At 55.0% G+C, this 26,085-nt stretch overlaps 4 protein-coding genes and 1 long non-coding RNA gene across 12 annotated transcripts in view; 3 read left to right on the top strand and 2 right to left on the bottom strand.

Moving 5' to 3' along the window:
• Nucleotides 1-5,651: 5,651 nt before the first annotated feature.
• Nucleotides 5,652-7,299, bottom strand: HDDC3 (HD domain containing 3). Its single transcript, XM_025918986.2, has 4 exons — nucleotides 7,143-7,299; nucleotides 6,776-6,831; nucleotides 6,425-6,665; nucleotides 5,652-6,118 (listed from the first exon to the last, which is right to left on the bottom strand). Exons 1-4 carry the CDS (start codon nucleotides 7,252-7,254, stop codon nucleotides 5,988-5,990), a joined length of 540 nt encoding a protein of 179 aa, XP_025774771.1. The 5' UTR covers nucleotides 7,255-7,299; the 3' UTR covers nucleotides 5,652-5,987.
• Nucleotides 7,300-8,291: 992 nt separating this feature from the next.
• Nucleotides 8,292-9,938, top strand: LOC147580467 (protein shisa-like-1). Its single transcript, XM_086711616.1, has 4 exons — nucleotides 8,292-8,401; nucleotides 8,681-8,847; nucleotides 9,052-9,262; nucleotides 9,755-9,938. The coding sequence occupies exons 2-4, from the start codon at nucleotides 8,745-8,747 to the stop codon at nucleotides 9,930-9,932; spliced, it is 492 nt and encodes a 163-aa protein (XP_086567742.1). The 5' UTR covers nucleotides 8,292-8,401; nucleotides 8,681-8,744; the 3' UTR covers nucleotides 9,933-9,938.
• A 79-nt stretch (nucleotides 9,939-10,017) lies between these two features.
• On the top strand, nucleotides 10,018-24,089 carry UNC45A (unc-45 myosin chaperone A). Of its 2 annotated transcripts, none has more exons than XM_086711572.1 (20): nucleotides 10,018-10,134; nucleotides 10,365-10,526; nucleotides 10,760-10,796; nucleotides 11,099-11,274; nucleotides 13,829-13,921; nucleotides 14,381-14,548; nucleotides 15,782-15,950; nucleotides 16,238-16,408; nucleotides 17,557-17,728; nucleotides 18,328-18,628; nucleotides 19,441-19,535; nucleotides 19,766-19,907; nucleotides 20,289-20,429; nucleotides 20,632-20,759; nucleotides 20,946-21,012; nucleotides 21,426-21,539; nucleotides 21,753-21,868; nucleotides 22,717-22,834; nucleotides 22,941-23,096; nucleotides 23,247-24,089. In XM_086711572.1, exons 1-20 carry the CDS (start codon nucleotides 10,129-10,131, stop codon nucleotides 23,502-23,504), a joined length of 2,790 nt encoding a protein of 929 aa, XP_086567698.1. In that variant the 5' UTR covers nucleotides 10,018-10,128; the 3' UTR covers nucleotides 23,505-24,089. The 2 variants fall into 2 exon arrangements, with proteins under 2 accessions (XP_086567698.1, XP_086567696.1); XM_086711570.1 differs by having other exon boundaries at nucleotides 10,057-10,179.
• LOC147580466 (uncharacterized) lies at nucleotides 16,877-22,790 on the bottom strand. The gene is made up of 2 exons (XR_015252945.1): nucleotides 22,695-22,790; nucleotides 16,877-21,283 (listed from the first exon to the last, which is right to left on the bottom strand). It is a non-coding gene; the product is annotated as an uncharacterized LOC147580466 (long non-coding RNA).
• Nucleotides 24,090-24,189: 100 nt separating the features above from the next.
• Nucleotides 24,190-26,085, top strand: part of RCCD1 (RCC1 domain containing 1) — a 33,962-nt gene continuing 32,066 nt past the window's right edge. For 4 of the 7 annotated variants that reach the window (XR_015252936.1, XM_086711600.1, XM_086711598.1 and 1 more), the window contains exons 1-2: nucleotides 24,190-24,696; nucleotides 25,874-26,084. Coding sequence is in view for 6 of the 7 variants with exons in the window: in XM_086711600.1 (XP_086567726.1) it covers nucleotides 25,904-26,084 (181 nt within the window). In the remaining variant the exon portion in view is untranslated. The remainder of the gene's footprint in view (nucleotides 24,697-25,873; nucleotide 26,085) is intronic. The other 3 variants (XM_086711603.1, XM_086711602.1, XM_086711601.1) reach the window with 1 other exon arrangement.

Raw genomic sequence — 26,085 nt, 5'->3', positions numbered from 1 at the left:
AAAGTTCTAGCCCATTTCCACGAAGAGAGGACTGTATGCCCAGTTGGAACCATGGAAGGGAGACTGGAACTAAGAACCCAGTCCTCCCATGCAGGTTGAGGCAGGCGCAGGTGGTGCTCTGATTCAGCTTGCCTAGGAGGTGGGCACAGAGAGAGAAACCTGTAGAAAGAGCGACCTCTCTAACCTCCGAGTTCACCTGCCTACCCCACGGTCACCGAGGTCAGCTAACTGCACTCATGTGCTCGCAGAGGGGGGAAATCCCAGTCTGGGTAGCAGGACGGAAGCTTACCATCCAAAATAGAGCACCCTGAAAAACATGTTTGTTTTTCACTGGCAAAAATACGTACAAATAACAAATACCTCAAGGGCGAGAACAGGCAATGGAGGAGGAGACCAGATCCTTCAAACCAATTTTACATAAAGTCCGCGGGAAATAATTCAGATCTTAACAGTTACCCGGCCCAAGTGCGTCTGCGAAGAGTCTCTGTCCATTATGGGGCCTGACCTTGCACCTTCCTAACTGAGAGTAAACCTGATCTGAAAGTCCACTCTGGGCACAGGAAACGCTAGGGGTTGGAGATGAAGGCTTCCCAGCGTTTGGAATGTGACAGAGTTGAAGATTGAAAACACAGCACCGAGTATGGAAGCCTCGAGAAGCTCTCTCAGTGGAGGAGGAAACAGTGACAGTCCCTGTCAGCCTGCCTGGGGACTTGCACTCAAACCGGAGGAGTGAGTGCACCTACATCTGCCTCCTCAACTCCTAGTGCCTACGAATGGCAAGTGAGATATTTACAATGCCAAAGCATAGAGTAAAATGAGAGGAACTCTCCTTTGACCAAGAATGGAGAGAACAGCTACAGGCCTGAGCAGACGGGAAGCTCGCAGCTCGAGACAAAGCCCAGCAAAGGGCAGCAGCACTGGCGCAGACAGGGCACCAAGACTAACCCAGGAAGGCCAGAACCAGGCTGAGCAAAGAGCAGAGGAAAGCAAAGCAGAGGCTGCCAGCGAAACATGACAAAATAGAAGCGACCCCAAACAATGCTTTATGGAAATAGTCTACGTATGGGATAAACACTGGATTCTGTGCAAGTGGTATGGAGACTTTTGTGGATTTGGAAAACAGAACTAAGGAATCTACTTGACCACACCACAGAGATAAAAGGAAAACCTAAAAGAGAGGTTAAGAAAGATGGCAGATAGGGGCGCCTGGGTGGCTCAGTTGGTAAGCGTCTGACTTCAGCTCAGGTCATGATCTCACGGTTCGTGAGTTTGAGCCCCGCATCAGGCTCTGTGCTGCCAGCTCAGAGCCTGGAGCCTGCTTCAGATCCTCTGTCTCCCTCTCTCTGTGCCTCCCCCATTCTCTCTCTCTCTCAAAAACAAATTAAAAAAAAAAAAGAGAAATATGGCAGATAGATTTAGAAGCATTACCATAATGTTTAGTAGCTCTTTTAGGAGAGACTAGTGAATAGGGAAGAGGAAGCCTTCAAAAGGAAAGTGGAGGCACTCTTCAGAAACGAAGAAAGACAGGTGTGCATCCTTGTGGTGAAAGTACTCCCCAAGTTCCAAGAAAGGTACATTAAAAAAAAAAAATCCTCACCTACGTATATTGCAAATAAATCCCTAAAAATCAACCAGATTTTTAGGAAAGAAACTCCATAAGGAAAGACTATCAGATGACAGCAGACAGTTAGCAACAGTGAACAGGGTACCTGAAGACCAGGAAATAGTACATTCACACTTAGAGAACATAACCACTAACTCTGGATTTGGTATTAGCTACACTGTCATTCAGAGTGAGGGGGAAATGACATTTCAGACATCCAAAGGCTGAGAGTTTACAGTGTGCAAAACTTCAGTGGAAGAAAAAAGGTGTACTTGGGGAGAAAAAAATCCAGGGTGCATCAACCAAGGTGGGGTATACCTAATAAGCACTGGCTATAAATTATAATATAGCTTAAAAAGAACCAGAATGAGAATTCTAGATAGCAATAATGTTAAGTGTTATTCCAGGGGTCCTTGTTCAGAAGAAATATAAGCACACCTCAAGATTCACACGCACAAAGGAATTTTTGAGGATGAGGATGTTCACTGGAGCATTACATGGTGTAGTGAAAAGCTGAAAACAAAACTTAATTGTCTATCAGAAAGGGGAATGCATAAATAGAATACTGTCCATTCATATGGCGAAATTCTATAAAGTAGTTCAAAGGAATGAGCTAAACACTTATGAGCATCAACATGATACATCTCATGAGCACTGCTAAAGGAAAAGAAAGTTACAGGGGTGCCTGGCTGGCTTAGTTGGCAGAGCATGCGACTCTGGGTCTCGGGATTGTGAGTTCGAGCCCAGCGCTGGGTACAGGGATTGCTTAAAAAAAAAAAAAAAGGTTTACAGAGTGATATATACTTAAGATAAAATACTCCGAGTACTGTAAGGACAGTCTTTTCAACAAATGGTGTTGGAAAAATTGGATAGCCACATACCAAAGAATGAAGTTGGAAGCTTATCTTACACCATATACAAAAATTAAAATGGATCAAAGGCCCAAATGTAACAGCTAAAACTATAAAACTCTTAGAAGAAAATAGGAGGAAATCTTGAGGAATCTGGCAGTGATTTCTTAGGACACCAAAAGCACAGGCAATAATCCTTCCGGAAAAGATTCACACCACTCTAGATGCCATTAAGAACATGCAAGGTTCACGGGAAGAAAGCAAAATATCAACATTAACAGGATTCCAACTGGGAAATACTGATGCCAAACTCTTGGATGACTTTGAGAGGGTCAAGACTTCCGTGGAGGAAGTCACTGCAGACGCGGTGGAAACAACAGCAAAAGAACTAGGATCAGAAGTGGAGCCTGAAGATGGGCCTGAGTCGTCACTGCAATCTCAGGATCAAACGTGACTGGGCGAGGAGGAGTTGTTTCCTGTGGATAAGCAAAGAAAGTGGTTTCTTGAGATGGAATTTACTAGTGCGATGCCGTGACGACTGTTGAAATGACAACAAAGGATTGGCAATATTACTTAAATCTGGGTTGACTCCCATTTTAAAAGTACTAGTGTGGGTAAAATGCTATCACACAGCATTGTCCTCTACAGAGAAATCATTAGCAGGGTCAGTCAGTGCGGCAAACTTCACTGTCTTATTTTAAGAAACTGCCGCAGCCACCCCACCTTCAGCAACCAACACCCTGGTCAGCAGCCATCAAGACAGATACTTCACCAGCAAAAAGATTATGACTCACTGAGGGCTCAGATGATGGTTAGCATTTTTTTTTGGCAATAAAGTATTTTAAAATTAAGGTACATATACTATTTTCTTAGAGACCTAATGCTGTTGCACACTTAATATGCTGCAGTATAATGTAAACCTAACTTGTATATGCACTGGGAAACCAGAAAGTACATTTGACTCGCTTTATTGTGATATTCTCTTTATTGTCGTGGTCTGCAACAGAACCCACGATGTCTTCAAGGTATGCCCGTAATCTCAAATGGCTCAGGGGAAAAAGTTCCTTATTCTGTACTTCGAACTTTGAAGTTTCTGGTTGTTTAAAAATACATATTTAACAGATTAAAAAAACAGATACCTACTACATCGGCTCAAATCAAACATCTAGGGAGGCCTTGGACTCATCATCCATCCAGCCCCACTAGCCACTTCAGACCTGATCTTTACCATGTCCAGTAGTTGGAGCTGATCTCAGTGTGGTCACTTTTGTCTGGTTAAAAAGTCCGGGGGCAGAGACGGGGGGGGGGGGGGGGGGGGGGGGGGGGGGGCGGGCAGGGCCCAGTAGGGGGCGTCTGGCTGGCTCAGTCAGCAGAGCAAGACTCTTGATTTTGGCATGGTGAGTTCCAGCCCCATGTTGGGTGTAGGGATTACTTAAAAATAAATAAGTAAATAAACTTAAAAAAAAAATTTAAAGTCCCAGTAGTGTGGCAAAAAGAGAGGGGATTGTGGTCTTCTGTTACTGTCTCTCTATTTGATCGTTCACAAGTCTTCTCACCTCCCTGAGCCTTGCACTTTGTCTCTGTGAAAGGAGAACAGTATCCCTACCCTTCACTGTCTCATGTGGTTATTATAAAGAACAGATGAAGTAACACAAGTTAAAAGGTGTTTTTGTAAAACAGCAAGCACCTTGTGACAATTTACCCCTGCATTCAGTAGGGTGATTTTTATTGTCCTGAAGCCTTAATTTTAGGTCACTTAAAAACTGTAGATTTATTACATATGTGTGTGTGTATATGTGTGTGTGTGTGTGTGTGTGTGTGTGTGTATAAAGTTTAAGGGAATAAAATTTTTAAAAATCCTGTAATCCTACCCCCCCAAACTAATTTATTAAAAAACTAAAACCAAAATTCTCCAAAACATACCACACCCCAGTCTGCCTTAAGAGGATTACATTGAACTCTGCTGATCTGTTTACTTGGGATGGTCCTGAAACTCGATTCCTTTATACTTTTTAAAAAAATGTTTATTAAAAAAAATTTTTTTTAAACATTTATTTTTGAGACAGAGAGAGACAGAGCATGAACGGGGGAGGGGCAGAGAGAGAGGGAGACACAGAATGGGAAGCAGGCTTCAGGCTCTGAGCCATCAACCCAGAGCCGGACGCGGGGCTCGAACTCACTGACCGCGAGATCGTGACCTGAGCTGAAGTCGGACGCTCAACCGACTGAGCCACCCAGGCGCCCCTAAAAAAATTTTTTTAATATTTATTTTTGAGAGAGACAGAGTGAGAGCAGGGGAGGGGCAGAGAGAGGGAGACACAGAATCCGAGTCAGGCTCCAGGCTCTGAGCTGTCGAACTCGGGGCTCGAACTCAAAAACCGTGAGATCATGACCTGAGCGGAAGTGGGAAGCTCAACTGACTGCGCCACCAGGCGCCCCAATAAACTCCTTTCCTTTTAAAGGCCACCTTGTTGCCCTTCACCATTGTCCCCCCCACAGACACTGCGATGGGCGTTCGTTGGGTACGTAACCATCGTGGTCTAGCACGAAATGGCCTTTGACCTAACAACGATTTCCTCACCTCCCAGGCGTACCCTTTCCGAGGGGCCAATAAGCCCCAGCTGCTCAGCAGTGACCAAAAACCCTTCACCGGAAGACCTCTGCCCGCGGCGCCATGAAGCGGCCCGCCCCCTATCCTAAACTCCGCCCACCCCAGGGCTCCCGGGCTGGGCCGCCCCGACCACTTCCGGAGGTGCCCGGAAGTCCATGTCACTTAGCAACCCAAGGCACTGGCAGAAGGCTAGCGCTGAGACCTGGGATGGGCTGCGGTCTGGGACCCGCAGTCCCCCACCGGTCCTGTCATATCGCTTCTGGGGTCTCTCCAGGGCTCAGCAAGAGCAGCCAGTAAGCAGGTGGCATTCCTTTCCAAAACGTCAGTCATCCCGTCCCGTTTTCTTAAGGAGGACGACGACTACCATTTTTTGAGCGCCTATGTGTCAGGCTCCATCTGAGACGTCACATAATCTAACCCTAATAATGACACAGCCTGTCTCACTGTTAAGGAAACCAGGCTCAGAGGGGTTGAGGCGCTCAACCTGAGGAACCTTTCCCCGGGGGACACACAATTGGAACCCTGCCATGCTGAATCCCGCATCCCAGTTCCCCATTCAGGAGGTTGGGGAAGGAGCAGCAAGAACTTAAAACTTTACCCAAAATGTTTTATTTTCCATAATGACTTATGCGTGTTTATATAAGCCCAAGTCCCGGGGGGGGGGGGGGAAGGGGGCAGGGTTTTGGCCCATGCAAAATAGCAAAGAGACCCAAGGAGAAGGGGCAGTAAATGCGTTAGAAATGGATGAGCTGCATCTGATTTCCTCAATCCAGGGCTCAGCTTAGTTGGCAGGAAACATTGAGAGATATCTGGGCTGAATAAATCAGGGAGTGAGATCCAGAGGCACCAAAAGGTTGGAATATGATTCCTTTCTGGCCGGAGGAGGCTGAAGTCTGGGCCACCTGGTAGCTGCAAGCACTGCTCAGAGTGTCAGCCCCCGCTCCTTAAACAACTGCTTTAGAGCCTCTTCCAGCTGTCGGTTTGTTCCCTGAAGCCCCTTCACCACTTGCGCTGCCCACTCGAAGTATTCCTGGACTCGATGTTCAGACCATCCTGCATGAGAACGGACAGAAAACTGCTCATAGGACATCCAGGACAGTATTGGATTTTGCCCACTTCCTGGAGGGCATGGTGCACGGCCATGAGATGAGTGCCTGATGGGATCTGTCCAGAGCACTTGCCCTGGGCCCAGTTACTGTTATTTCTACTGTGTGAAAGGAGACCAGAGTGGTCTAGTATTAGCTTGGGGAGTCAACAAGAAAGCCCAGGCTCTTTTCTTTCCATGGGAACTGACCAACCTGTGCCTGGGGAAGGTGGGCGTCCCTCCCTTTCCCCTCAGGGCAGGTGGGGGGAGCGTACCCTCTGGGGTGCAGCGATTCAGGTCCCTCAGATTGTACAGCTTGTCTGCCAGCTTCACCAGTTTAGCCCCGGGACTGCTGTGGGGAGCCTGCTCCACCTGCAGCCGCTTCCTCTCCAGCTTGGGCAGAGTCTTGTCATCTGTTACCTCCTCCACCAGGCGCCGCACTTGTGCCCCGAAGTGCAGCTCCACCTCATCCAGGGTGGTGTCTGTGTCCTCCACTGTGTCATGGAGCAGCGCTGCCTGGGGACAGGCTTCCACTTAGCCCTGCGGCTCCAGCCAAGGGGTGCTCAGGGCTGAATGGGGCCCCTGATCCCCACCCTAGCTCCTAGTGGAGGAACGACGAGAGTTACCTGTAACACCACAATGTCAGTGACTCCCGCCTCATGGGTCAGGATCCGAGCCACACCTGACGGGGCAAAGCAGGAAGTCAGAACCGAGGGAGTCCCAGGCTGCGTGTTGTGGATTCTGTAGAGCCAGATGTGGCTTCTCACTAGCCAGATGACCTTGGGCAAGTCCTTTACTCTCTTTGGGTGTCAACTGTGCAGAGGAACGGTGATGCCTACCGCTCCGGGTTGTTGTGAGGCTTAAACACGAAAGGTGCCTGGCACAAAGCCTGGTACAGAGCAGGTGCTCAATGAGGTGTAGGCCCTCCGCGTTCCCGTCCCGGTCCCCACCCCCTAGACGCCGCTGCGGCTGCTCCCGAGGCGGTGCGCCCACCGATAGGGTGGTTGATGTAGGGTGTCCCTTCGGGGTCCTTCCGCCGCTGCAGTCGGTGCTTGCGAGCTGCGAAGTCGGCAGCCTCCACTAGCTGCGTGGCCTCGGAGCCCATCGCCGGGGTGGGGCAGGCGACTGAGGTCCCCAGAGCCCCTGGAGCCCGGGACGGAGCGTTCACAGCGCCCCCTGGCGCCTCGGAGGCCGGGGGGGGGGCGGTTCTGGCTCACTGGTTCTCTGCAGCTGATAACCCTGGCGGAGAGAGTAAGGGAGTTTGGGAGCTGCCCTCAGCATCGCAGCCCCTGGCGCAGGCGCTCTCCGGAAGGTGCAGGAAGAACATGGCGGGGCTCCCTGGGAGGCCACAGTCTCGGGGGAGGAGGAAGACAAACAAGAAATAAGACAGTGTCCTCACAGTGTGCCACATCCAGGGCTGGAAGACATAGGGGGCTATGGTACCTTGGAGGAAGGGCGTTCACCTAGCCTCTGGGGTCAAAGACAGCCTCTCCCAGGAGGATCCTCTCCTCCCATGAAAAGACAACCTTCAATCTGTCAATGCTCTGAAAATTCTCAAAGTGGTCCCAAAGTGGTTTTCCCTGCAGGGACGGGACTGGTTGCTATGGGCATGGGAGCCTCACCTTTGGGCCCGATCTTCTGGAAATTGGAGCCTACACTAGAAGCCTGCGCAGTAGACTCACAGGCGGCAGTGATGTTTCTGCAGGAACTGTCTTCTTTGTTCTCAGGTGCCTGGACAAAATGTTTGCATTTCTTTCTTGTGCCATAAGTGTTCCTGCTTCAGTCCCCAGGCACCTGCTGTGGGCCCCTCGGGTGATAACTGTTGTCTTGCTGTTCTGGGAGCGTGGCATTGTCAGGCCTCAGTAGGCCCTAGGATAACACTTAACACTGCTGGCTGGTGGCCATCAGCCTCCTAGAGAAATCCCCTGTCACAGCAGATGGTATCTATGAGGTTTAAGGGGCAAGAGAGACCCGGAGACCCTGGAAGAGCTTCTCCTGTGCACTGGGACTGGCTAGTTGTGAGGTACAGTTCTCCAATCAGACTGGTAGCTTTTGTGCCTTTGGCTGGTAGCTGGGGCAGATGAGGGCTCAAGGGAAAAGTTAATGGAAGGACTTGCCCTTGTTTTTCAGCTAGTCTTGGTGGTTGTCATGATGCAGAAGTTAGGGAGGAAAGCTCCAGAGCTGTCACTGAGGTCCCTGGGGCCTGAAATGGAACGATCAGAATTCCCAAGGCTTCCACAACAGCCTGGGAGGTGAGAGTGCGTAGACAGAAACGCTTGTCTGTTCGTCAGGCTCATGGCTCAGCTTCTCTCTCATGTTTGCTTCTGCCTTCTGGTCTTCTGAGGCTTTCCCCCTTCAGCCCAGAAAACCTTAGGCAGCTTGGAGACACAGTCCCCATGTTTTCCATCAGAAGATAGAAACTCAGTCCCTTTCATCTCTCTCTAGAGGTTGGTGACAGAGAAGCTTCAGGTTTGTATTAATGGTGCCCAGGGGCCTTGTGGTTTTGATTTTTATTTCCTTACTGTCTGCAGCCATGGCTTAGAAAGAGAGATGTCGGGGTTCCCACCGCCAGGACCGAGGTGGAGGTGACCGCGCATGGGCTTTCAGAGGAGGCTGGGCCTTTTGCTCACAGCCCTCAGCGCGGGGCTACTGTTGCTTTTCAGCTGGGTGACGCTTGCTCAGCCCATCTCTCTTTCAGGTACAGCGCTCTCCTCTCCCCTCTGCGCGTGCCCCTCTTCAGATCCCCTATCATTTCAGCAGGGGACGGGCTGCTCTGGGGAGCTTGCGGGGAGAAAGGAATCTGCGCTTTTGAGAACGGTCCTTTTCACTCTCCAGGGGGGTCGAAGTGGGGTGTGGGCAGACCATTCTTGCCCGTCTCCAGCCCCCTTGCTCCTCCCTTCAGCACTGGCCCACCGCCCCCACTTGTGCCAGACTAGCTGGGATGCTGATGGCCGCCACTACCCCGGTTTTTTCTGTCCTCGGCTGTCGGATACCCCGGAGGAAGCTTACTGCTGTCACCTGCAGGCTGCAGGGGGCTCCTGCTGCACCCGGGCTGAATTTGAGGCCTTGTACCAGGTCAACCTGTCCGCCCTTCCGCCCCCACCCCTCCTCAGGTGAGAACACCAGCCCCAGAGCCACTGGGATCCAGACAGGGTGTTCCAGCATCCGGGGCTCTGTTTTTAAATTCTGGGGCGGAAGGCTTAGTACAGACTAGTGGAGGGGCCGCCTTCGAACAGAAAATCGCGTGAATGCATGATTACAAACAGTTTTGTGGAGGAAGTTCAGGAGGCTGTGTAAGCGGGTAACAGGGAGCCACTGCATGCATAGAGGGGCTGGGGCGGGGTGGGACAGGTGTCTAGACTAAGAGGATTTTGTAGTCCGAGGATTACACCCGTTATGGGTGGGGTTTTCAATCCTGAATCCGTCCATGAATGGTTTCACGGCACCTGCGAGCCCTCTGAATTTCTAGTTAGGAATTCTATATTTATCTGGGGAGAGGGGTGTCCCGAGCTTTCTCCGGACTCTAAGGGGCTCAGTAACCCAAAGGCTGCAGCAGTGAGCGCGCGGCTGGGGCCAGCACCTTGATACTCTCGCCTCTCCCACAGGGGCCGGGGTCCGCTCCTAGCGCTGGGCCTCTATACCCTGCTGCTCGTGGCCCTGATGACCGCCGACCTCGTGCACTTCTGCCGCAGTCGGGCAGGGGGTCGGCGCCCAGGCAGCCTCGGGCCTCCCTCTGGGTCCTCTGCCGCGCGCCCCCTGCGGATCTCGGCTGGAACACACTAGGCGCGCCCACGGCTACTCTGCGCCGCGGACCCGAGCCCCGCCCCCTCGCCCGGCGCGCTCTCGCGTTGGCCCCGCCCCTTCCCTGCACCCGCTCTGACGCAGGACCGGGGCGGGGCGGCCGACTTCAGATTCCGGAGCCTGATCCCACCCCGCCCCAGAGACTGCGCTTGCGCGCGCCTTGGACTCTGGCTCCGCGATGACTGTGAGTGGTCCAGGCTCCCCCGAGCCCCGGCCGGCTGCCCCCGGGGTGCGTACCCGTCCCGCCCGCGCCATGGCTACTTCCCACCTGTTCTGACCGTTCCCGACCCTCCTTCTCCCCAAGTCTTGGCCCTCCATGGGATTTGCCCCTGACCCCCAGTCTCCTCTCTCCCAGCTAGCTCCCCGGCCCTGGCTGGAGCCCACCCCCAGTGTTTCCACCCATTCCCTCCACAGGCCAGCTCAGTGGAGCAGCTGCGGAAGGAGGGCAACGAGTTGTTCAAATGCGGGGACTACGAGGGCGCCCTGACGGCCTACACTCAGGCCCTGGGTCTGGGTGCGACGCCTCAGGACCAGGCGATCCTGCACCGAAACCGGGCCGCCTGCCACCTGAAGCTGGTGAGGGAGCCCACTGCCCTTCCTCTGCCCTGCCACGGCCCGGTTTCCCCGTCTCGCTGCTGCTTGGGCCCCGGTTGGGCATTCACCTTCCCAGGCCACCTACACTGGTCTGATGTCTCTTGGGCCTCCGGGTGGTGGTGAATCGAGTGGCTCTAGGGAACTACCCTGCTGCCCCGCTAGTGCTGGGAAAGGGAGATGACCAGCCTCTCAAGCCCCTGAACCTCTTCTTGCAGGAAGATTACGACAAAGCCGAAACCGAAGCATCCAAAGGTAGGGGACTGTGGGCGGTGGTGTGGAGCTGTGGGGCTTCTCCTGGGGGGCAGGGATTCTGGGACCACTGCATGTTCACATTCTCCTTTTCCTTTGGCCCCTGAAACACCTCTGCTTTCTTTCTTTCCCACTTCCTTGGGCATTTCCTTTTCTGCAGCTACCCTCACCTTTTCTGAGGCTGGATTACTGAGTCCCACATCTGTCCCCCCACCTTCCTCTGGCCCTCGAGATCTTTCCCCTACCGCTCTTGCCTGGAGATTGGTGGCCTCATGGGTGCTGACGGAGCTCCCGTTTGTACTCAGCCATTGAAAAGGACGGAGGGGATGTCAAAGCACTTTACCGGCGCAGCCAAGCCCTAGAGAAGTTGGGCCGTCTTGACCAGGCTGTCCTTGACCTGCAGAGATGTGTGAGCCTGGAGCCCAAGAACAAAGTTTTCCAGGAGGCCCTGAGAAACATCGGGGGCCAGATTCAGGAGAAGGTATGTAAATGACATGGGGTGGAGGAGAGAGAGGTGGTAGAGGGACATTGGCCAATGGATCTGGGCAAAGGGTGTAAACACAGAGAGGAGATACTGATGGCAGATGAGCTTATGGAATGAGGCTCAGTCTTGCTAGTATTTAGGGAAAAGCAAACAAATAACAGCAACGTGCCGTTTTTTGGTTGTCTCTTTGGCAAGCTTTTTCTTCCTAATGTTTATATATTTTTGAGAGAGAGAGAGCGCAAGCGAGCGGAGGAAGGGCAGAGAGAGAGCGAGACCCAGAATCTGAAGCAGGCTCTAGGCTCTGAGCTGTCAGCACAGAGCCCGAGGCACGGCTCGAAGTCATGAACCGTGAGATCATGACCTGAGCTGGAGTCAGACGCTTAACCAACTGAACCACCCGGGCGCTCGTTTGGCAAACTTTTTAAGCTTTTACACTCTGCTAGAATTAGGGAGGCAGACACTTAAGTGGTGGGCTTGCTCACCCACTGCTGGAGTTGGTATAAATTGGTACATCTCCTTAGCATATGTCTTAAAATTTTAAATGAGCATATCTGTAATTTAGTATGTTTACTTCTTGTTGCCTTCCCTAGAGAAGCCTTGCGCATGTACACAAGCAGGCGTGTGTATGTTTATTTCAGACTTGTTTGTAGTAATGAAAAATCAAATTGGAGCTTTGTCTTACCACCGGCAATAGGGGAATGGCTAAATAAACTGGGTGCTGCCCTTACTATAGACTCCTATGCCGTCGTCACCAAGAATAGGTAGATCCACGTGTATAGAGGTGGAAAGAGGCTACTTGTTAAATGAGAAAGCAAAGTGGGCTGTAACACACACTGTATGATATCGTTTATGTTAAAACACTACCCCACATACACCCTCAAAATGATACCATGTTTTTTCCGTGGGTCCGTTTGGGTGTGTAAATATGAAGAAAAATCTTTTTAAAAATAGACGTCAGAATGATAACAGCATGACTCCTTGGTAAAGGAGTAGATTGATGTTTTGTTTGAGAGAGTGCGCTCATGCGAGTGGGGGAGGGGCAGAGGGAGTCGGAGTGAGAATCTTAAGCAGGCTCTGTCCACGCTGAGTGTGGAGCCCAAGGTGGGGCTCGATCTCACAGCTGTGAGATCATGATCTGTGTCGAAATCGAGTCGGACCCTTAAGCGACTGAGCCAGTCAGTTCCCCCCTCCCTCCTGATGGGGTTTTTCAAAGGAGATTTTGCTTCATCCATTACCTTTATGATCTAGGAACAGACATTGTTTGTATAGTACATATGTTTAAAAGTTACCTTAGGAGAAAAAATATCTGAAGACCATCTTGAACAATGTCCAAGCTTGAATTAATCAGATAACGTGATGTTACAGTGCTGGCACAGTGAAAGCAGGAAATACCATGGCAGTCACCTTACTGAAAGCTTGAGACCTGGGAAGGCACATCGTTATGTCTCCATGCCAGCTCTGTGTGGTCAGCAGGAGCTGCCTAGGGCCCTGTGTTGAGAAGGATTAGGAAGCAGATGGCCCGGGGCTAGCAGAATGTGCCATGACAGATTTGTCCGTCTGCCCTGAATGCAAAGGGGGAAGCCGGGAGTGGTGCACGGGCTAGGTATGTGCCCCTGTCCGTAACCCTGGGTGGGGGGAGGGCCTAGGATGGTCTTCATCAGATTATTTTATTATTTCATTTATTATTTTTGAGACAGTGAGCAGGGAAGGAGCAGAAAGAGAGAGGGAGACAGAGGATCTGAAGTGGGCTCTGCGCTGACAGCAGAGAGCCCCATGCGGGACTCGAACTCACGAACCTTGAGATCATGACCTGGGCTGAAGCCCGATGCTTAACTGCCTGAGCCATTCAGGTGCCCCGATTTCTGACAAGTTTTTTAAATAATCTGATTGAGGGGCACCTGGGTGGCTCAGTCGATTAAACGTCGGGCTTCAGCCCAGGTCATGATCTCACGGTTGGTGAGTGTGAGCCCCGCATCGGGCTCTCTGCTGTCAGTGCAGAGCCCGCTTCAGATCCTCTGTCTCCCTCTCTCTCTGCCCCTCACCTGCACCCTCTTTCTCTCAAAAATAAATAAACATGAAAAAAAAAAAAAGAAAGAAGATGTCAGAGGAGAGTTCTGGAGCCACAGGGAGCATTAGCAACTACCTCCTGATCTCCTGGCTCCCTTGCAGCAGGCGTCAATGCCGAGTTCTGTGTCGTGGGCAGAGCACCCGTGCTGCCACAGCACAGAGGGTAGCAGTGGGAATGGGTTGCCTCATGGCCAACAGGATGCCCGCCCTTCTGAATGGCACTGCCTTCAGCATTGGCGCCACCTGTCCTGCCCAAGCGGAAGCCGCTCAGAGAGGAAAACAGCCTCGGGAAGTTTGGGTGAAGCTGCCAGGCGAGTCTCTTCCTGCCCAAGGTAGCTTGGTGCCCGCCCTAAACCCAAATGTCCTAGCTGTGCCTCCCGGAGACCGGAGCCAGGCCGTGGGAGGAGCCGAAGAGAACAAATAGGGAATGTGATGTCTCTGGCTAAAACAGTGATTTCTTCCATGCCTTGTTGGTTTGTCGTAGGTGCGGTACATGTCCTCGACGGACGCCAAAGTGGAACAGATGTTTCAGATACTCTTGGACCCCCAAGAGAAAGGCACCGAGAAAAAGCAGAAGGTATATCCATGTCTGGACTGAGTGAGTGGGGGCTGAACTCCCACTGGAGCTGCCCCTCCGTGTGTGCTGATGTTGGCCCAGAAGCTGCTGCTGTGCTCCCGAGCAGCCGAGCTCCCAGAGCCTGAGCGACAGCTTACAGGGCCTGGGGCCTGAGTGTGAGCCACGGAGAGGGAACCTGTGTTCACTGAGCGCCTTGTTGCCAGGGGCTAGGGCCGTGGAGGTGACTGAGGCGGGCTCTGCCAGGGACTCAGGATTCCGTTTATTCTAACCATCAATCCCGAGAGCAAGCTCTTCCTTCTACTTACAGAGGAGGAAACTGCAGTTCAGAGAGGTTCAGTTTATGGCCAAGGTCACTCAGGTGCTGAGTGGAAGCAGTGAGGTCCAGAGCTCAGGGTCTCTGCTTGCCCTGGCCTGTGCTGCATGTAGTGTCCACATTGTGGCGCACTTCCTTTGACACAGGCTTCCCAGAACCTGGTGGTGCTGGCCCGGGAGGATGCCGGGGCTGAGAAGATCTTCCGGAGCAATGGGGTTCAGCTCTTACAACGCCTGCTGGACACGGGTGAGGCCGACCTCATGCTGGCGGCTCTGCGCACGCTGGTCGGCATTTGCTCCGAGCACCAGTCTCGGGTAGGTGGGGCGGAGGGGCGGGGTTGCTATCTCAGTCAATCTGTCTGTCCCTCCCTCCACCCACCCAGCCACCCACCCCTCATCGTATTCCCAGAAGAACTGAAGGCAGAGTTCAAGGAGACCTGTAACAAGAGAGGAAAAATTAAAATAGCTCGAAAAAGCCCAATGTGATTTGGGATGAGCTGGGGCCTGTTAAAGACCAAAAGCAGCCCACCGGTACCCCAAGCCCTTGCTTTTGGTGGGCTTAAAGTGTGCGGCGGGCTCAGAGATGCCTGGCCCCAGACTCACGCACCGTCCACACAGTGAGAGAAGCTTGGTACCAGGAGAAGGGTCCCTGTCCTTCCCTAACCATCAAACTGGCATTTCCCCTGCGGGGCATCCTCCAGCGAATGATGTGGTCGGTGATGTTACCCACAGCATCTGGACCATCGAGACAGTGACCACATATGCGGGGCTTGACCCTGAACGGATTCTCAGCATAGACGGGGCACATCCAGTACAGACAATTTCACAAGAACAGTCCTACCCCGATGAAGTCTGCGCCCTCGCTCTTGCCTGAGCAGGCTGGACCCAGGGGACAGGGACTCGAGCCTTGGTTCCTTCCAGAGGCACCCGTGATTCCTAGATCAGGGATGGAGCTGTGGGACATTCTGTGAAAGATGTTTGGGCCAAGCTCAGGTTGTATTTCTGGGTCTCCCAAGACTAGGAATGGTGAAACCATGCGAATTGCATCTACCTCCTTCTGCCTTCCTGCCTGTGCCAGTGTGAATATCCAGCTTAGAAATGGGGTAGAGAGACCTTGCAGTCTCTTCCATGCATGTCCATATGCCCAGAGTGTAGACAGAGCCTCACACTTGGCATTGGAAAGGAACTAGGTGTCCCTGGAACTGAGTCCCGGAGCTTGTCCAGACTTATGTGACTCCTTGCTAGGGAAACACGAACCAAAGCAGCTGTTCTTGGGGCCACAGTGTTCCTTGTCTCCTCTCACTGGAGCCGAGGAGAGGAGAGGTAGTGGTGGATGCCTCTGGAATGCTTTCTTTAGGAAGCCTTTCCAGCAGAATAATCCTGGCATTACCCCTGGTCACACCCTCAGGCCCACTTTGATTCCACTTGGAGCTGGTCCTTCCACCCGGATGTTTTCTCCCCCTCTGGCCACACTCACAACTCACACTTAGGGGTCTCTGTAGCTGCCCTTCACCAACTGGAGGCTCTGTCCCTCTCTGTCCCACACAGACAGTGGCAACCCTGAGCGTGCTGGGAACTCGGCGGGTAGTCTCCATCCTGGGCGTGGAAAACCAGGCCGTGTCCCTGGCTGCCTGCCACCTGCTGCAGGTTATATTTGATGCCCTCAAGGAAGGCGTCAAGAAAGGCTTCAGAGGCAAAGAAGGCGCCATCATTGTGGGTGAGTACAATCAGGTCCGCGGTCCTTTGGGTGTTGCGATCGTGGAGGGGAAGGGGCTCAGCCAAACAAGCCAGCTCTTTGCAGCTGCAGGTTGTTGAGGAATGTGGCTTGGGGACAGTATTTGACTCTAGGTTCTAAGCCAGGGTACCTGCAGGGAAGGCTGGAGCCCAGGCCAGAGCCCAGGATGCAGGTCTCCCTTTTCTGTGTCTCCCTGGCCTACAGGGGAAGTTCAGGGGCCGGACAGGGCTGGGCCACTGTGGAGCCCACGAATGTCTTTTCATTGCCAGATCCTGCCCGGGAGCTGAAGATCCTTATCAGTAACCTCTTGGAACTACTGACTGAGGTGGGGGTCTCTGGTCAAGGTCGGGACAACGCTCTGACCCTCCTGATTAAAACAGTGCCCCGGAAGTCTCTTAAGGACCCCAACAACAGCCTCACCCTCTGGGTCATTGACCAAGGTTGGTGATCAGTTTTAAAGAAGGACAAGGTTACTGAGCGTATGTGTTACATCTTGCTTGGGTGACTGGGCCGAGTTATCCCCAGTGGGGACTGTTCCCTGCCATATGTCTGCACTGAAGTGTACCCTGTGGCTGCATCGTATCCTTAGAGAACTCAGACCCTTCAGCCGTGAGCATGTGCACATGCTTGTACATCGAGCAGGCATTGCACACAGGTTAAGGGGGAGGCTGGACCAGCTTTCTGTGTTTGAAGTTTTTTCAGTGAGTGTAAATTACTTCTATACTCAGAGAAAAAATGCTTAGAAGTTTACTATATAAATTCATACTTCTCATACTTCTCAGGGCGCCTGGCTGTCTCAGTCGGTGGAACACACCAACTCTTGATCTTGGGGTCATGAGTTTGAGCCTTGCATTGGGCAGAGAGAGTACTTTAAAAGAGTATTACATACGTACACACGTACACGCATATATTCATTAACTAATTCGTACTTCTCTTTTCCCTTAAAACGTAAGTGAGGAAGGTTTGGCAAAGTCCCTGCATGAATACATTTATCGGGGACTCATCCTTCAGTGTCCCAGTCATGGTGTGAGCCATGGGTGTTATTTTCCCCTTCAGTTTTACAGACCAGGAGCCTCAGAGTCCCCAGAACATTTGGCCCCATGGGTAGGGCCACCATGCAGTCCTCACTTCTTTAGTTTTATGTATTTATTTTTTAATGTTTCTTTTTGAGAGAGGGAAAGGAGAGACAGAGCATGAGTGGGGGAGGGGCAGAGAGAAAGGGAGACACAGAATCCAAAGCAGCCTCCAGGTTCTGAGCTGTCAGCACAGAGCCTGATGCGGGACTCGAACTCACGAACCTGAGAGATCATGCCCTGAGCTGAAGTCAGATGTGTAACTGACTGAGCCACCCAGGTGCCCCCATGCGGTCCTCACTTCTGAGTTCCTTCCCCGACCCCAGAGCCGCCTCCATAGGCAGTGGTGGTTAGCTGGCCATGCTCTCTGAGCCTGCTTTGCGTGTGGCTGTCCACGCCCTATGCCCTTGTCCCTGAGAGGTCCCTCTTCTCCGTGCCTCTCCCAGGGAGCATCCTCCCTTTGCCGCTAGGGGTTGGAACTAGCATTCTGCTGCCTAAATAGTGTGTCTTTTCAGGCCTGAAAAAGATTCTGGAGGTGGGGGGCTCTGTGCAGGACCCTCCTGGGGAACTCATGGTGACGGCGAACAGCCGCATGAGCGCCTCCGTCCTCCTCAGCAAGCTTTTCGATGACCTGAAGTGTGATGCTGAGAGGGAGAATTTCCACCGACTCTGCGAAAACTACATCAAGTAAGGGAATTGGCCCCTTGTCTCATTGCCGGGGGCTCCGACAGGAGTCCTGACCCCTCAGGGAAGGGTGGCAGGGAAAGGTTTTCAGCAGGGAGAGCAGCCTGGGGGAGGCCTAGCCGGGGACAGGGACACTTCTTTTCCCACAGTGGCCTCCCCGGGGACGTTCTATGGTCCGTTCTACGATGCAGCAATGTCCTCGAGCACTCCCTGTGCTTCCTGAGCACTTGCTGTGTATCCGTTCCCACACGGCGGTGCAGCGTGACAGTCGTCCTACCCTTAAGGAGGCGACAGGTGGGGCTGAAGACACATCGTAAACTAAGCAGAACAATTTCAGGTCTTGATGAGTACAGGAAAGGCAATGGACGGTGGTGTGAGCGAGAGTAACCTATGTCAGGCATATAATCGGGGGAGGCCTGAAAGCCCAGAGAGAGAAAATGGACAGCTGGCCTCCTGGGGAACGTCCTAGTCTTCCCATTGGTGGCTTTTCTTGCTGTTCCCGCCCAAGTAGTGCAGATGCCTGGCCGGTGGACGGGAAGAGGGGGAAGGAGGGTCCCGTTATGTCAGCTTTGGTGTGACAGCTGTCACCCTGTGCCCCTCAGGAGCTGGTTTGAGGGCCAAGGGCTGGCCGGGAAGCTGCGGGCCATCCAGACGGTGTCCTGCCTCCTGCAGGGCCCATGCGAAGCCGGCAACCGGGCCCTGGAGCTGAGTGGCGTCATGGAGAGCGTGATCGCTCTGTGTGCCTCTGAGCAGGAGGAAGAGCAGCTGGTAGCCGTGGAGGCCCTCATCCACGCGGCCGGCAAGGCCAAGCGGGCCTCGTTCATCACTGCCAACGGCGTCTCGCTGCTGAAGGACCTGTATAAGCGCAGCGAGAAGGACAGCATCCGGATCCGGGCGCTGGTGGTGAGACGTGCCGGCCTGGGCTGGGCACACGGGTGGGTGGGCAGGCGGGGGGTATTGGGTGGCCCGTATCTCAGGGTGCGGCTCCGGCACATGCTGGTGAAAATATGGGATGTGCGGGGCCTCGTCGAGGCCGGAGGCATGAGCCCTGGCTCCTTCTACCACGCGGCTCATGGGCTCATGGTCCAGTCGGGGAGATGAGCCTCGTCCTGAGAGGACTCACGCTGCCCCCTGGAGGTGGTACGAGAAGCTCCAGGAGGAGATGGTGGAGGAGGAAGAGGACCGCCGGGCCAGGCTAGTCAGAGGGGCCATGCGGAAAGGCGGGGCCTGCAGGCGGCCCCAGGTGCTGGTGGCTTGAGCACTAGATGGCCTCCATGCAGCTTGGGAAAGCCAGTCCTCCTCCTTGGGGAGGCCTGAAAACCCAGAGAGAGAAAATGAGCTTAGTCTAGGACTTCTCCATCCCGGGAGGATGTTGCCTTGGCCGAGGCACCTGTCTTCTCGCCACACGTGTCGTAGCTCCACCTGCAAAGAGCTCTTTGTCTGACATGGAAATGCAAAGAGCAAGTCCAGGTGTAGATCTGGAGGGGCTGGGATCCAGGCCTGCGCAGGGGACGATACACCAGTCTCTCCAGATGTGTGTCACGTGGCCACCCCAGTAGCTGATTTGCTGCCGGTGCTGCAGGCGGTAGCCTGGGGTGGATGTGCATGGCCTCCAGAGGGCCGGGCAGAATGTCAGGGAGAGAGCCGGGCTCAGAGGAGCCCAGCTCTGCCTCCATCCCCGGATACCGACAGCTGGTTCTCGCCGCCTCCTCCAGGGGCTGTGCAAGCTCGGCTCGGCTGGAGGGACGGACTTCAGCATGAAGCAGTTTGCCGAAGGCTCTACTCTCAAACTCGCCAAGCAGTGTCGAAAGTGAGTTATTTGGTGTTGCCATGGCTCCCCACCTTCGAGAGAAAGGTCTGGGTGGAGGGTGGGACCTCCTCATGACCCTGCTCTCCTCCAGGCAGACCCTCCCGGATCCTGCCACGTGAACTGCTTCGTGCGTGGAGGGGGTGCACAAGCCTGTGGCTTTGCCCGCTCGGTCTTGGCGGCCCCTTCCCCCAGCCCTTCTGATGGTCATCCGCCGCCCCACATGTCCCTAGGTGGCTGTGCAATGACCAGATCGATGCAGGCACCCGGCGCTGGGCAGTGGAGGGCCTGGCCTACCTCACCTTCGATGCCGATGTGAAGGAAGAGTTTGTGGAAGATGAGGCCGCCCTGAAGGCTCTGTTCCAGCTCAGCAGGGTAGCTCGTGGCTTCCTGTAGTCCTCTGGGAACAGCGTCTAGGATTAGAACTTACCGAGCTCTTTTGGCAGGCCTCGGCCAAAGGCTCTTGTGGCCTCAGATGGGTGGGGAGGGCTGGCAGCCCGCGTGGGTGCTCCGTGGCGTAGACCTGCTGGGCTGCACCCGCAGCGTCAGACAGGATGGAAGGTCTCTTTGGAGGAGTTCGGGGGGTCGGGTGTGTGAGCTCCCAAAGTCTGGGGCCAGCTTGGGCCTGGGAGGTTCCCACGTTCATCCCGGTGCCCGAGCGGTCCTGCTGGGGGTAGATTCGGTGGCCTGGGCAGCATTTGTCCCATGCTCCTTTGCCCCGGGATGGCCGGCTGACCGCCCCTCTGCTGCCGGCAGTCCGAGGAGAGGTCGGTGCTCTTTGCGGTGGCCTCGGCACTGGTGAACTGCACCAATAGCTACGACTATGAGGAGCCGGACCCCAAGATGGTGGAGCTGGCCAAGTACGCCAAGCAGCATGTTCCGGAGCAGCACCCCAAGGTGAGGGAGCCTGAGAGGCTTTGGGGGCCTCTGTGCCTTTGGGACCAGTTGACCTGGGGCATCCACAGCAGCTTAAACTTCCGTGTGAGCAAGTTTCTTTCCCTTTGTACTCCTGTTCATCAGTTTGTGCTGTACGGAGGGTCCCCCTTTTCCTGTCCAGCCAGCCAAGGCTCTTCTGCTAATAAGCTGCCTCCCCATCCAGGACAAAGCAGGTTTCGTGAGGGCTCGGGTGAAGAAGCTGCTGGCGGCGGGCGTGGTGTCGGCCATGACGTGCATGGTGAAAACCGAGAGCCCTGTGCTGACCAATTCCTGCCGAGAGCTGCTCTCCAGGTGAGGTCGCCTCGGCGCAGCCAGAAGCCTCGAGACGGTCCGTGTAACTGCAGAGGAGCAGGTCCCCGGGGCTGTGGGCCTCTGGGAGTGAGGGGCCACCGTGTAGCTTCCTGCCTTCGCTGAGTCCAGACGGTGCGGTGTGAGCCAGAGCCCCGGCCCCCGCCCACCTTCACCCTCTCCCCGCAGGGTCTTCCTGGCTTTGGTGGACGATGTAGAAGACCGCGGCACTGTGGTTGCTCAGGGAGGGGGCAAGGTAAGCTTGCACGCTCCTTCCTGGTGGTCTGTAAAACGTGAGTCAGCGGCCACCACACTGGAGACGAGGCCGGAAGGCATTACGAATGACCGGCAGGAACATCCTCCTGCCGAGTGAGTGATGCCGACGAGGGCAGGTTTGTGCCCATTCAGGTCCCAAGTTCTCCTCCTCTCCCTCGTGTCACTGACCTGCATGGTCTGGGGCCCAGCACAAGCCGTGGCTGGCCCTTAATAGGTGTTTCCCGAAGTGTTTGGGCAGCTTAAGGGGATGCCTGGGAGACATGAAGAGATCTGAGCAATGTGGTCAAGCCCGGGGGAGGAGAGAGGCGAGCACCCAGTCAGGGCTCAGGGCCTGGTGGTTTGGGCCTGACCTGCTAGGACACATCTCGGACACTCATGGGCTTGTCCCCACAGGCTCTGCTCCCACTGGCCCTGGAAGGCACTGATGTGGGGCAGACAAAGGCTGCCCAGGCTCTTGCCAAGCTCACCATCACCTCCAACCCAGAGATGACTTTTCCTGGAGAGCGGGTATGTGTCCTGCTGCCCCAGCCCTGGCCTCTCCTTCACCTCTCACTGGGTCCTGGTGGCCTCCGACCTGGGCTGTGGCTCCTCCTTGGGACTGACAGGACGTGGCAGCTTTGCTGAGCCCTGGTGTGGGGAGGGTGGCCTTCTGAGGGCGGGCTCTGCCCCTCAGGGCAGTGGGGGCGGGGCGAGTGGCCCTGACAGGTGGATGTATCACAGATCTACGAGGTGGTCCGGCCTCTCGTCTCCCTGTTGCACCTCAACTGCTCAGGCTTGCAGAACTTCGAGGCACTCATGGCTCTGACCAACCTGGCGGGGATCAGTGAGAGGCTCCGGTAAGGTCCCTCGGGACGGGGGGCCTGGGCAGGGAGGGCATTTACCCCAGGACTGCACTTGACAGCGTGAAGAGCACTCTTGGGTCATTGCTTTATTTGAGCCTCGTGGTGACCTCTGTGTATTATGTAGCTGGGGAGACAGGCCAGTTTTGACTAGGCCAGCGTTCCACGAGTGGGCAAGGCATTGGGCAGCGACAGTGCGAGCTCTAGAGTCAGACTGCCCGGGTTTATTAAATCCTGACTTCACTGGTTACCGGTGTGCAACCTCAACCTCAAATGAGTGCTGCTCTGTGCCTCCGTTTTCCTTCTGGGAATGGGATGGTTCTAGTACCCATAGGTACTACAGGGGTAGTAGGAAGGAGAGGTAAATGAGAAAACGCAGGCAAAAGCACTTAGTACACAGAACGTGGCTCCCAGCAACGTGCCCAGTCAACATGTGTCAGCTGTTACTACTAATTGTGATATTGGCCCCGTTATCCACTACTCAGCCTTGGTCTCTTCTTGTGCAAAACAGTTATAATCATACCTGCACCTACACCATAGGGCTGTGGTGAGGACTAAGAAAGATAGTCCAAGTTCGGGGTCAGGGTAGGTGCTTAAATGTTAGCTGTTAGCATCACCATCACCAGCCCCCTGGTCTCCTAACTCCTACTGTAGAGCATTTTCCACGGTCCCATGCTGTCCCCCAGGCCTGCTTAAGAAGCTGGAAAGCAGTGCCATTCATACCTCGTGCAGGAGGGTCTTTGGATACCCCCTGGGAAATCCTTGGCCTGGGGCTCGATTGTGTGGGGACGCTGGGGTGGGGGAGGTGGATGCGGAGGCTCACCTTTCCACCCTTGGCCCTACAGGCAGAAGATCCTGAAGGAGAAGGCCGTGCCCATGATTGAGGGCTATATGTTCGAGGAGCACGAGATGATCCGCCGGGCAGCCACGGAGTGCATGTGTAATTTGGCTATGAGCAAGGAGGTGAGGGCTGGTCCGGGTGGTCCTGATGGGCAGGCATGCAGAAGTACCTGTGTCCCGCCAGGCTTTGCCCCAGCCGACTCCGTCCCCTCCCCTCTTCTGACTGCAGGTGCAGGACCTGTTTGAAGCCAAGGGCAACGACCGGCTGAAGCTGCTGGTGCTGTATAGCGGGGAGGACGACGAGCTGCTGCGGCGGGCAGCTGCTGGGGGCCTGGCCATGCTCACCTCCATGCGGCCCTCCCTCTGCAGCCGCATCCCCCAAGTGGTCAGTGCCTCGGTGCGGGAGGGAAGGTGGGCAGGAACTCCCTGCATGCTGGCGGTTGGTGGGGTGTGGGGGGGATCCCAGGGCACGCAGATGTGCTTCTGCCAGGGTTGAGCCTGTGGCTCGGTGGTGGCACTGCCCTGTTTCCCGCAGACCACGCACTGGCTGGAGATCCTGCAGGCCTTGCTTCTAAGCTCCAACCAGGAGCTGCAGCACCGGGGTGCCGTGGTGGCCCTGAACATGGTGGAGGCCTCGAAAGACATAGCCAGCAGCCTGATGGAGAGCGAAGTGCTGGAGATCCTGTCGGTGCTGGCTAAGGGCAAGGAAAGCCCCGTCACTCGGGCTGCCGCAGCTTGCCTGGCAAAAGCGGTGGAATACGGGCTTATCAAACCCAACCAGGATGGAGAATGAGGGGCTGCCTCATGCACACGTCACCTGTTGCAGCAGAGGAGTGAGGACATACGCAGCTTGGGCTGGTGGGGGCTGGGATGCTGCACACTGGCTTGTCTGTAGCTGCCCTTTGACGTCCTCTGCTAAGTCAGGGACCACCTTCAGTCACAGCCCTGCTCTGCCAGCACTGCCTCCAGCCTCACGCAGCAGAGCCCTTTTCCTGTACTACTGTAGACAGCTGGGAATGGGGAAGGTGCATCCTAACCCAGCCTGTGGGTTCCCGGCATTGGGAAAGGGCGCGTCAAGCAGCCTCACCAGCTGGGAGCAACTCCCGAGCCTGCTAGCGGGACTGCCTCGACCCTCTAAGTATAGGAAGTGAAATGTGTGCCCTGTCCCGAGGCAGGGAGGGCTGGCTGTGAGCCAGGCCTGGTTGAGTCTACAGCGGAGCTACACAGCACAGCCCCCTGGACGGAGGGAATCCAATGGCTTCTCCACCCTGGAGCCTGCTGAGTTGCTTTTTAATTCTGCTCGAGGGTCAAGGGGTAAACCTAGGAAGCTAATAAAAATCTGTTCCGTCGCTTGGGAATAAATGGGTTTGGACTCCTAGATGCTGCCCCTTCAATATTTTTGTCTTTGTATTGAGACTTCCCAGTGGCCTCCACTCGGGCCTTGCTCTGGATTTGGGGTGGGTGTGTCCTCGGGGCATGCTCTTCCCTCCTGGAAAAAACCCTTAGCTGAAACAGGTGAGGGCAAGAGCTCCCTGACCTGCCGGGGCGGGCAGTCCGCGAGAAGCCTGCTTCCGTTCTGGGAGCCCAGACTGAGGCTCATTGGTTCATACAGATGAGTGACAGGTCCCGAGCCAATGGAAGGTTAAGCTCGCCGAGGCTCCCGCCTAGTACGGCTGCTTCCTGTCGGGCATCGGTTCCGCGCGTGTGGGTGAGCTGCCGCGGTCCCGGAGTGAGGGGAATGACAGGGAGCACGTGTCTCCGCAGTGGCTCCTCGCCAGCCCTTCGACTTGGATTCTGACCCGAGTTCCGCGGCCCCGCGCGTGGCTGCGTAGGGCGGGGCCGTCCGACCCGACCTTTGCCTCGGGCCCGCGCCCACCGGAGGTTACCTCGTTCACACTGAGGGCGCAGCGGCCCAGCGCAAGCCCCGGGGCCGGCTTGACGGAACTCGAGCTGGACAGACCGCAGCGCTGACCGCGGCCGGCGAGGTGAGCGCCGCCCCGAACGGGACGTCACCTTCATCGCCGGCGATTGGCCGGGGGAGGCTGCGGCAGCCAATGGGCGCCTCGCTCGGGGCGCGGCTCTTCAAACCTTTCCTCCGCGGCGGCTGTCAGCCGGGTCCTTCCAGGGCCTGGCAAGCCGTTCCTGGACGGCTGCCCTGCTCCCCCGCTTTTAATTTTCCTCCCTCTAGAGTGCTGGTCGGAAGGAGCTGCCCGAGAGGATGGAGGGCATAGGGTCAGGAACGAGGTCAGAGACTCCCTTGGGTTGGGACTACACGGAAGGGATTAGGAGCCCAGGTCCGGGTCAAGGAGGTTTGGTTGCAGGAGGGACCCAGTAGCTGACTTACAACGCTTGAAAATGTGAAATTCTCATCAGGCCGAGCATGCTGTACGGAAGAAGCGGCGTTGCTTTTGTAACCACTGAACTGTGGCTTTGTCTCCCCTTTATGTGTGAGCTCCTCGGGGACAGACAGCTGTCTTATCGGCCCCGTGTAGAACGAATAAATGACTAGGTGAGGTCCGGTTGAAATTATTGTTACATAGGTCCCTGGAAAACCAGTACCACTGGTCTTTTTTAAATCCACTCTAAGTACTGGATTTAATAAACCAATACTTCCCTTGTGCCTATCGTGATATGTGCCAGTACTTAAACCCGTTTTTCCATCTGTTCCACGCAGACGGGGTAGGTACAGACAGCGCCCTTTCCTACCCCTTGCTTTTGTAAAACGGAAGAAACGGAATCGGACTCAGAGAGCTTAATTGGCCAAGGACACAGACACGGCCACCTGCAGAGGCAAACGTGTGAACCCTGGAGCTGGTTGTAACCTGCACAGGGCACTGTCTCCCAAGCGCTCCGCTTTGCGCTGGTGGGAGGAGCACAGTGTGGTTGTAAAGGCTACTTTCTCTGGGAGTCTCCTCTGTCAAATGGGAATTCTGGTTCCCAAGATTACACGGGATAACGTGCCTGACACTGGGAATTTGGAGCTGGAGGTGCTCAGATCCTAGGCCAACGTCTAAGGGAGAGGCCACTTAAATACCTGGTGCCCACTCTGGGCGACGCCGAGCTTGCTTGAGTCCAAGGGAGGACAGGGAAAGTGCCTCCATTCTCGGCAGCCCCTGAATCTGGTAGGATTCCTAACCCTGTCCCGCCGCCCACCCCATTCAGGTGGCGGCCAGCAGAGGGCGCCGCCCGGGCATGGCCGAGGAGCGCCGAGGATCCTGGTTCGGCTTCGGTTTCTGCGGCTTCGGGCAGGCGCTGGGCTCCGGGCGCGGGCGCCAGGTGCACAGCCCCGAGCCGCTGCAGACCCCGGGCGAGGGCGAGGGCGCGGACGTCTGCCGCGTGAGCGCGAGCTGGAGCTACACCGCCTTCGTGACCCG

The sequence above is a fragment of the Puma concolor genome, chromosome B3, assembly GCF_028749965.1.
Source record: "Puma concolor isolate L17-30 chromosome B3, mPumCon1.1.hap2, whole genome shotgun sequence".
Classification (NCBI taxonomy): domain Eukaryota; kingdom Metazoa; phylum Chordata; class Mammalia; order Carnivora; family Felidae; genus Puma; species Puma concolor.
Note: the sequence above shows the minus strand (reverse complement) of the source record. Positions and strands in the feature narration are given on the sequence as shown.

What these genes read in the sequence shown, in the direction of transcription:
- HDDC3 (XM_025918986.2), bottom strand. Translation starts at nt 7,254, where the DNA reads ATGGGCTCCGAGGCCACGCAGCTAGTGGAGGCTGCCGACTTCGCAGCT. An exon ending in CTGACATTGTGGTGTTACAG is followed by an intron (nt 6,666 to 6,775) that starts GTAACTCTCGTC and finishes GCCTGTCCCCAG; the next exon opens with GCAGCGCTGCTCCATGACAC. An exon ending in GAATCGCTGCACCCCAGAGG is followed by an intron (nt 6,119 to 6,424) that starts GTACGCTCCCCC and finishes GTTCTCATGCAG; the next exon opens with GATGGTCTGAACATCGAGTC.
- LOC147580467 (XM_086711616.1), top strand. Translation starts at nt 8,745, where the DNA reads ATGGGCTTTCAGAGGAGGCTGGGCCTTTTGCTCACAGCCCTCAGCGCG. An exon ending in TCAGCCCATCTCTCTTTCAG is followed by an intron (nt 8,848 to 9,051) that starts GTACAGCGCTCT and finishes TCCTCCCTTCAG; the next exon opens with CACTGGCCCACCGCCCCCAC. An exon ending in CCGCCCCCACCCCTCCTCAG is followed by an intron (nt 9,263 to 9,754) that starts GTGAGAACACCA and finishes CCTCTCCCACAG; the next exon opens with GGGCCGGGGTCCGCTCCTAG.
- UNC45A (XM_086711570.1), top strand. Translation starts at nt 10,129, where the DNA reads ATGACTGTGAGTGGTCCAGGCTCCCCCGAGCCCCGGCCGGCTGCCCCC. An exon ending in CCTCTGGGTCATTGACCAAG is followed by an intron (nt 16,409 to 17,556) that starts GTTGGTGATCAG and finishes GTGTCTTTTCAG; the next exon opens with GCCTGAAAAAGATTCTGGAG. An exon ending in CTCTGCGAAAACTACATCAA is followed by an intron (nt 17,729 to 18,327) that starts GTAAGGGAATTG and finishes TGTGCCCCTCAG; the next exon opens with GAGCTGGTTTGAGGGCCAAG.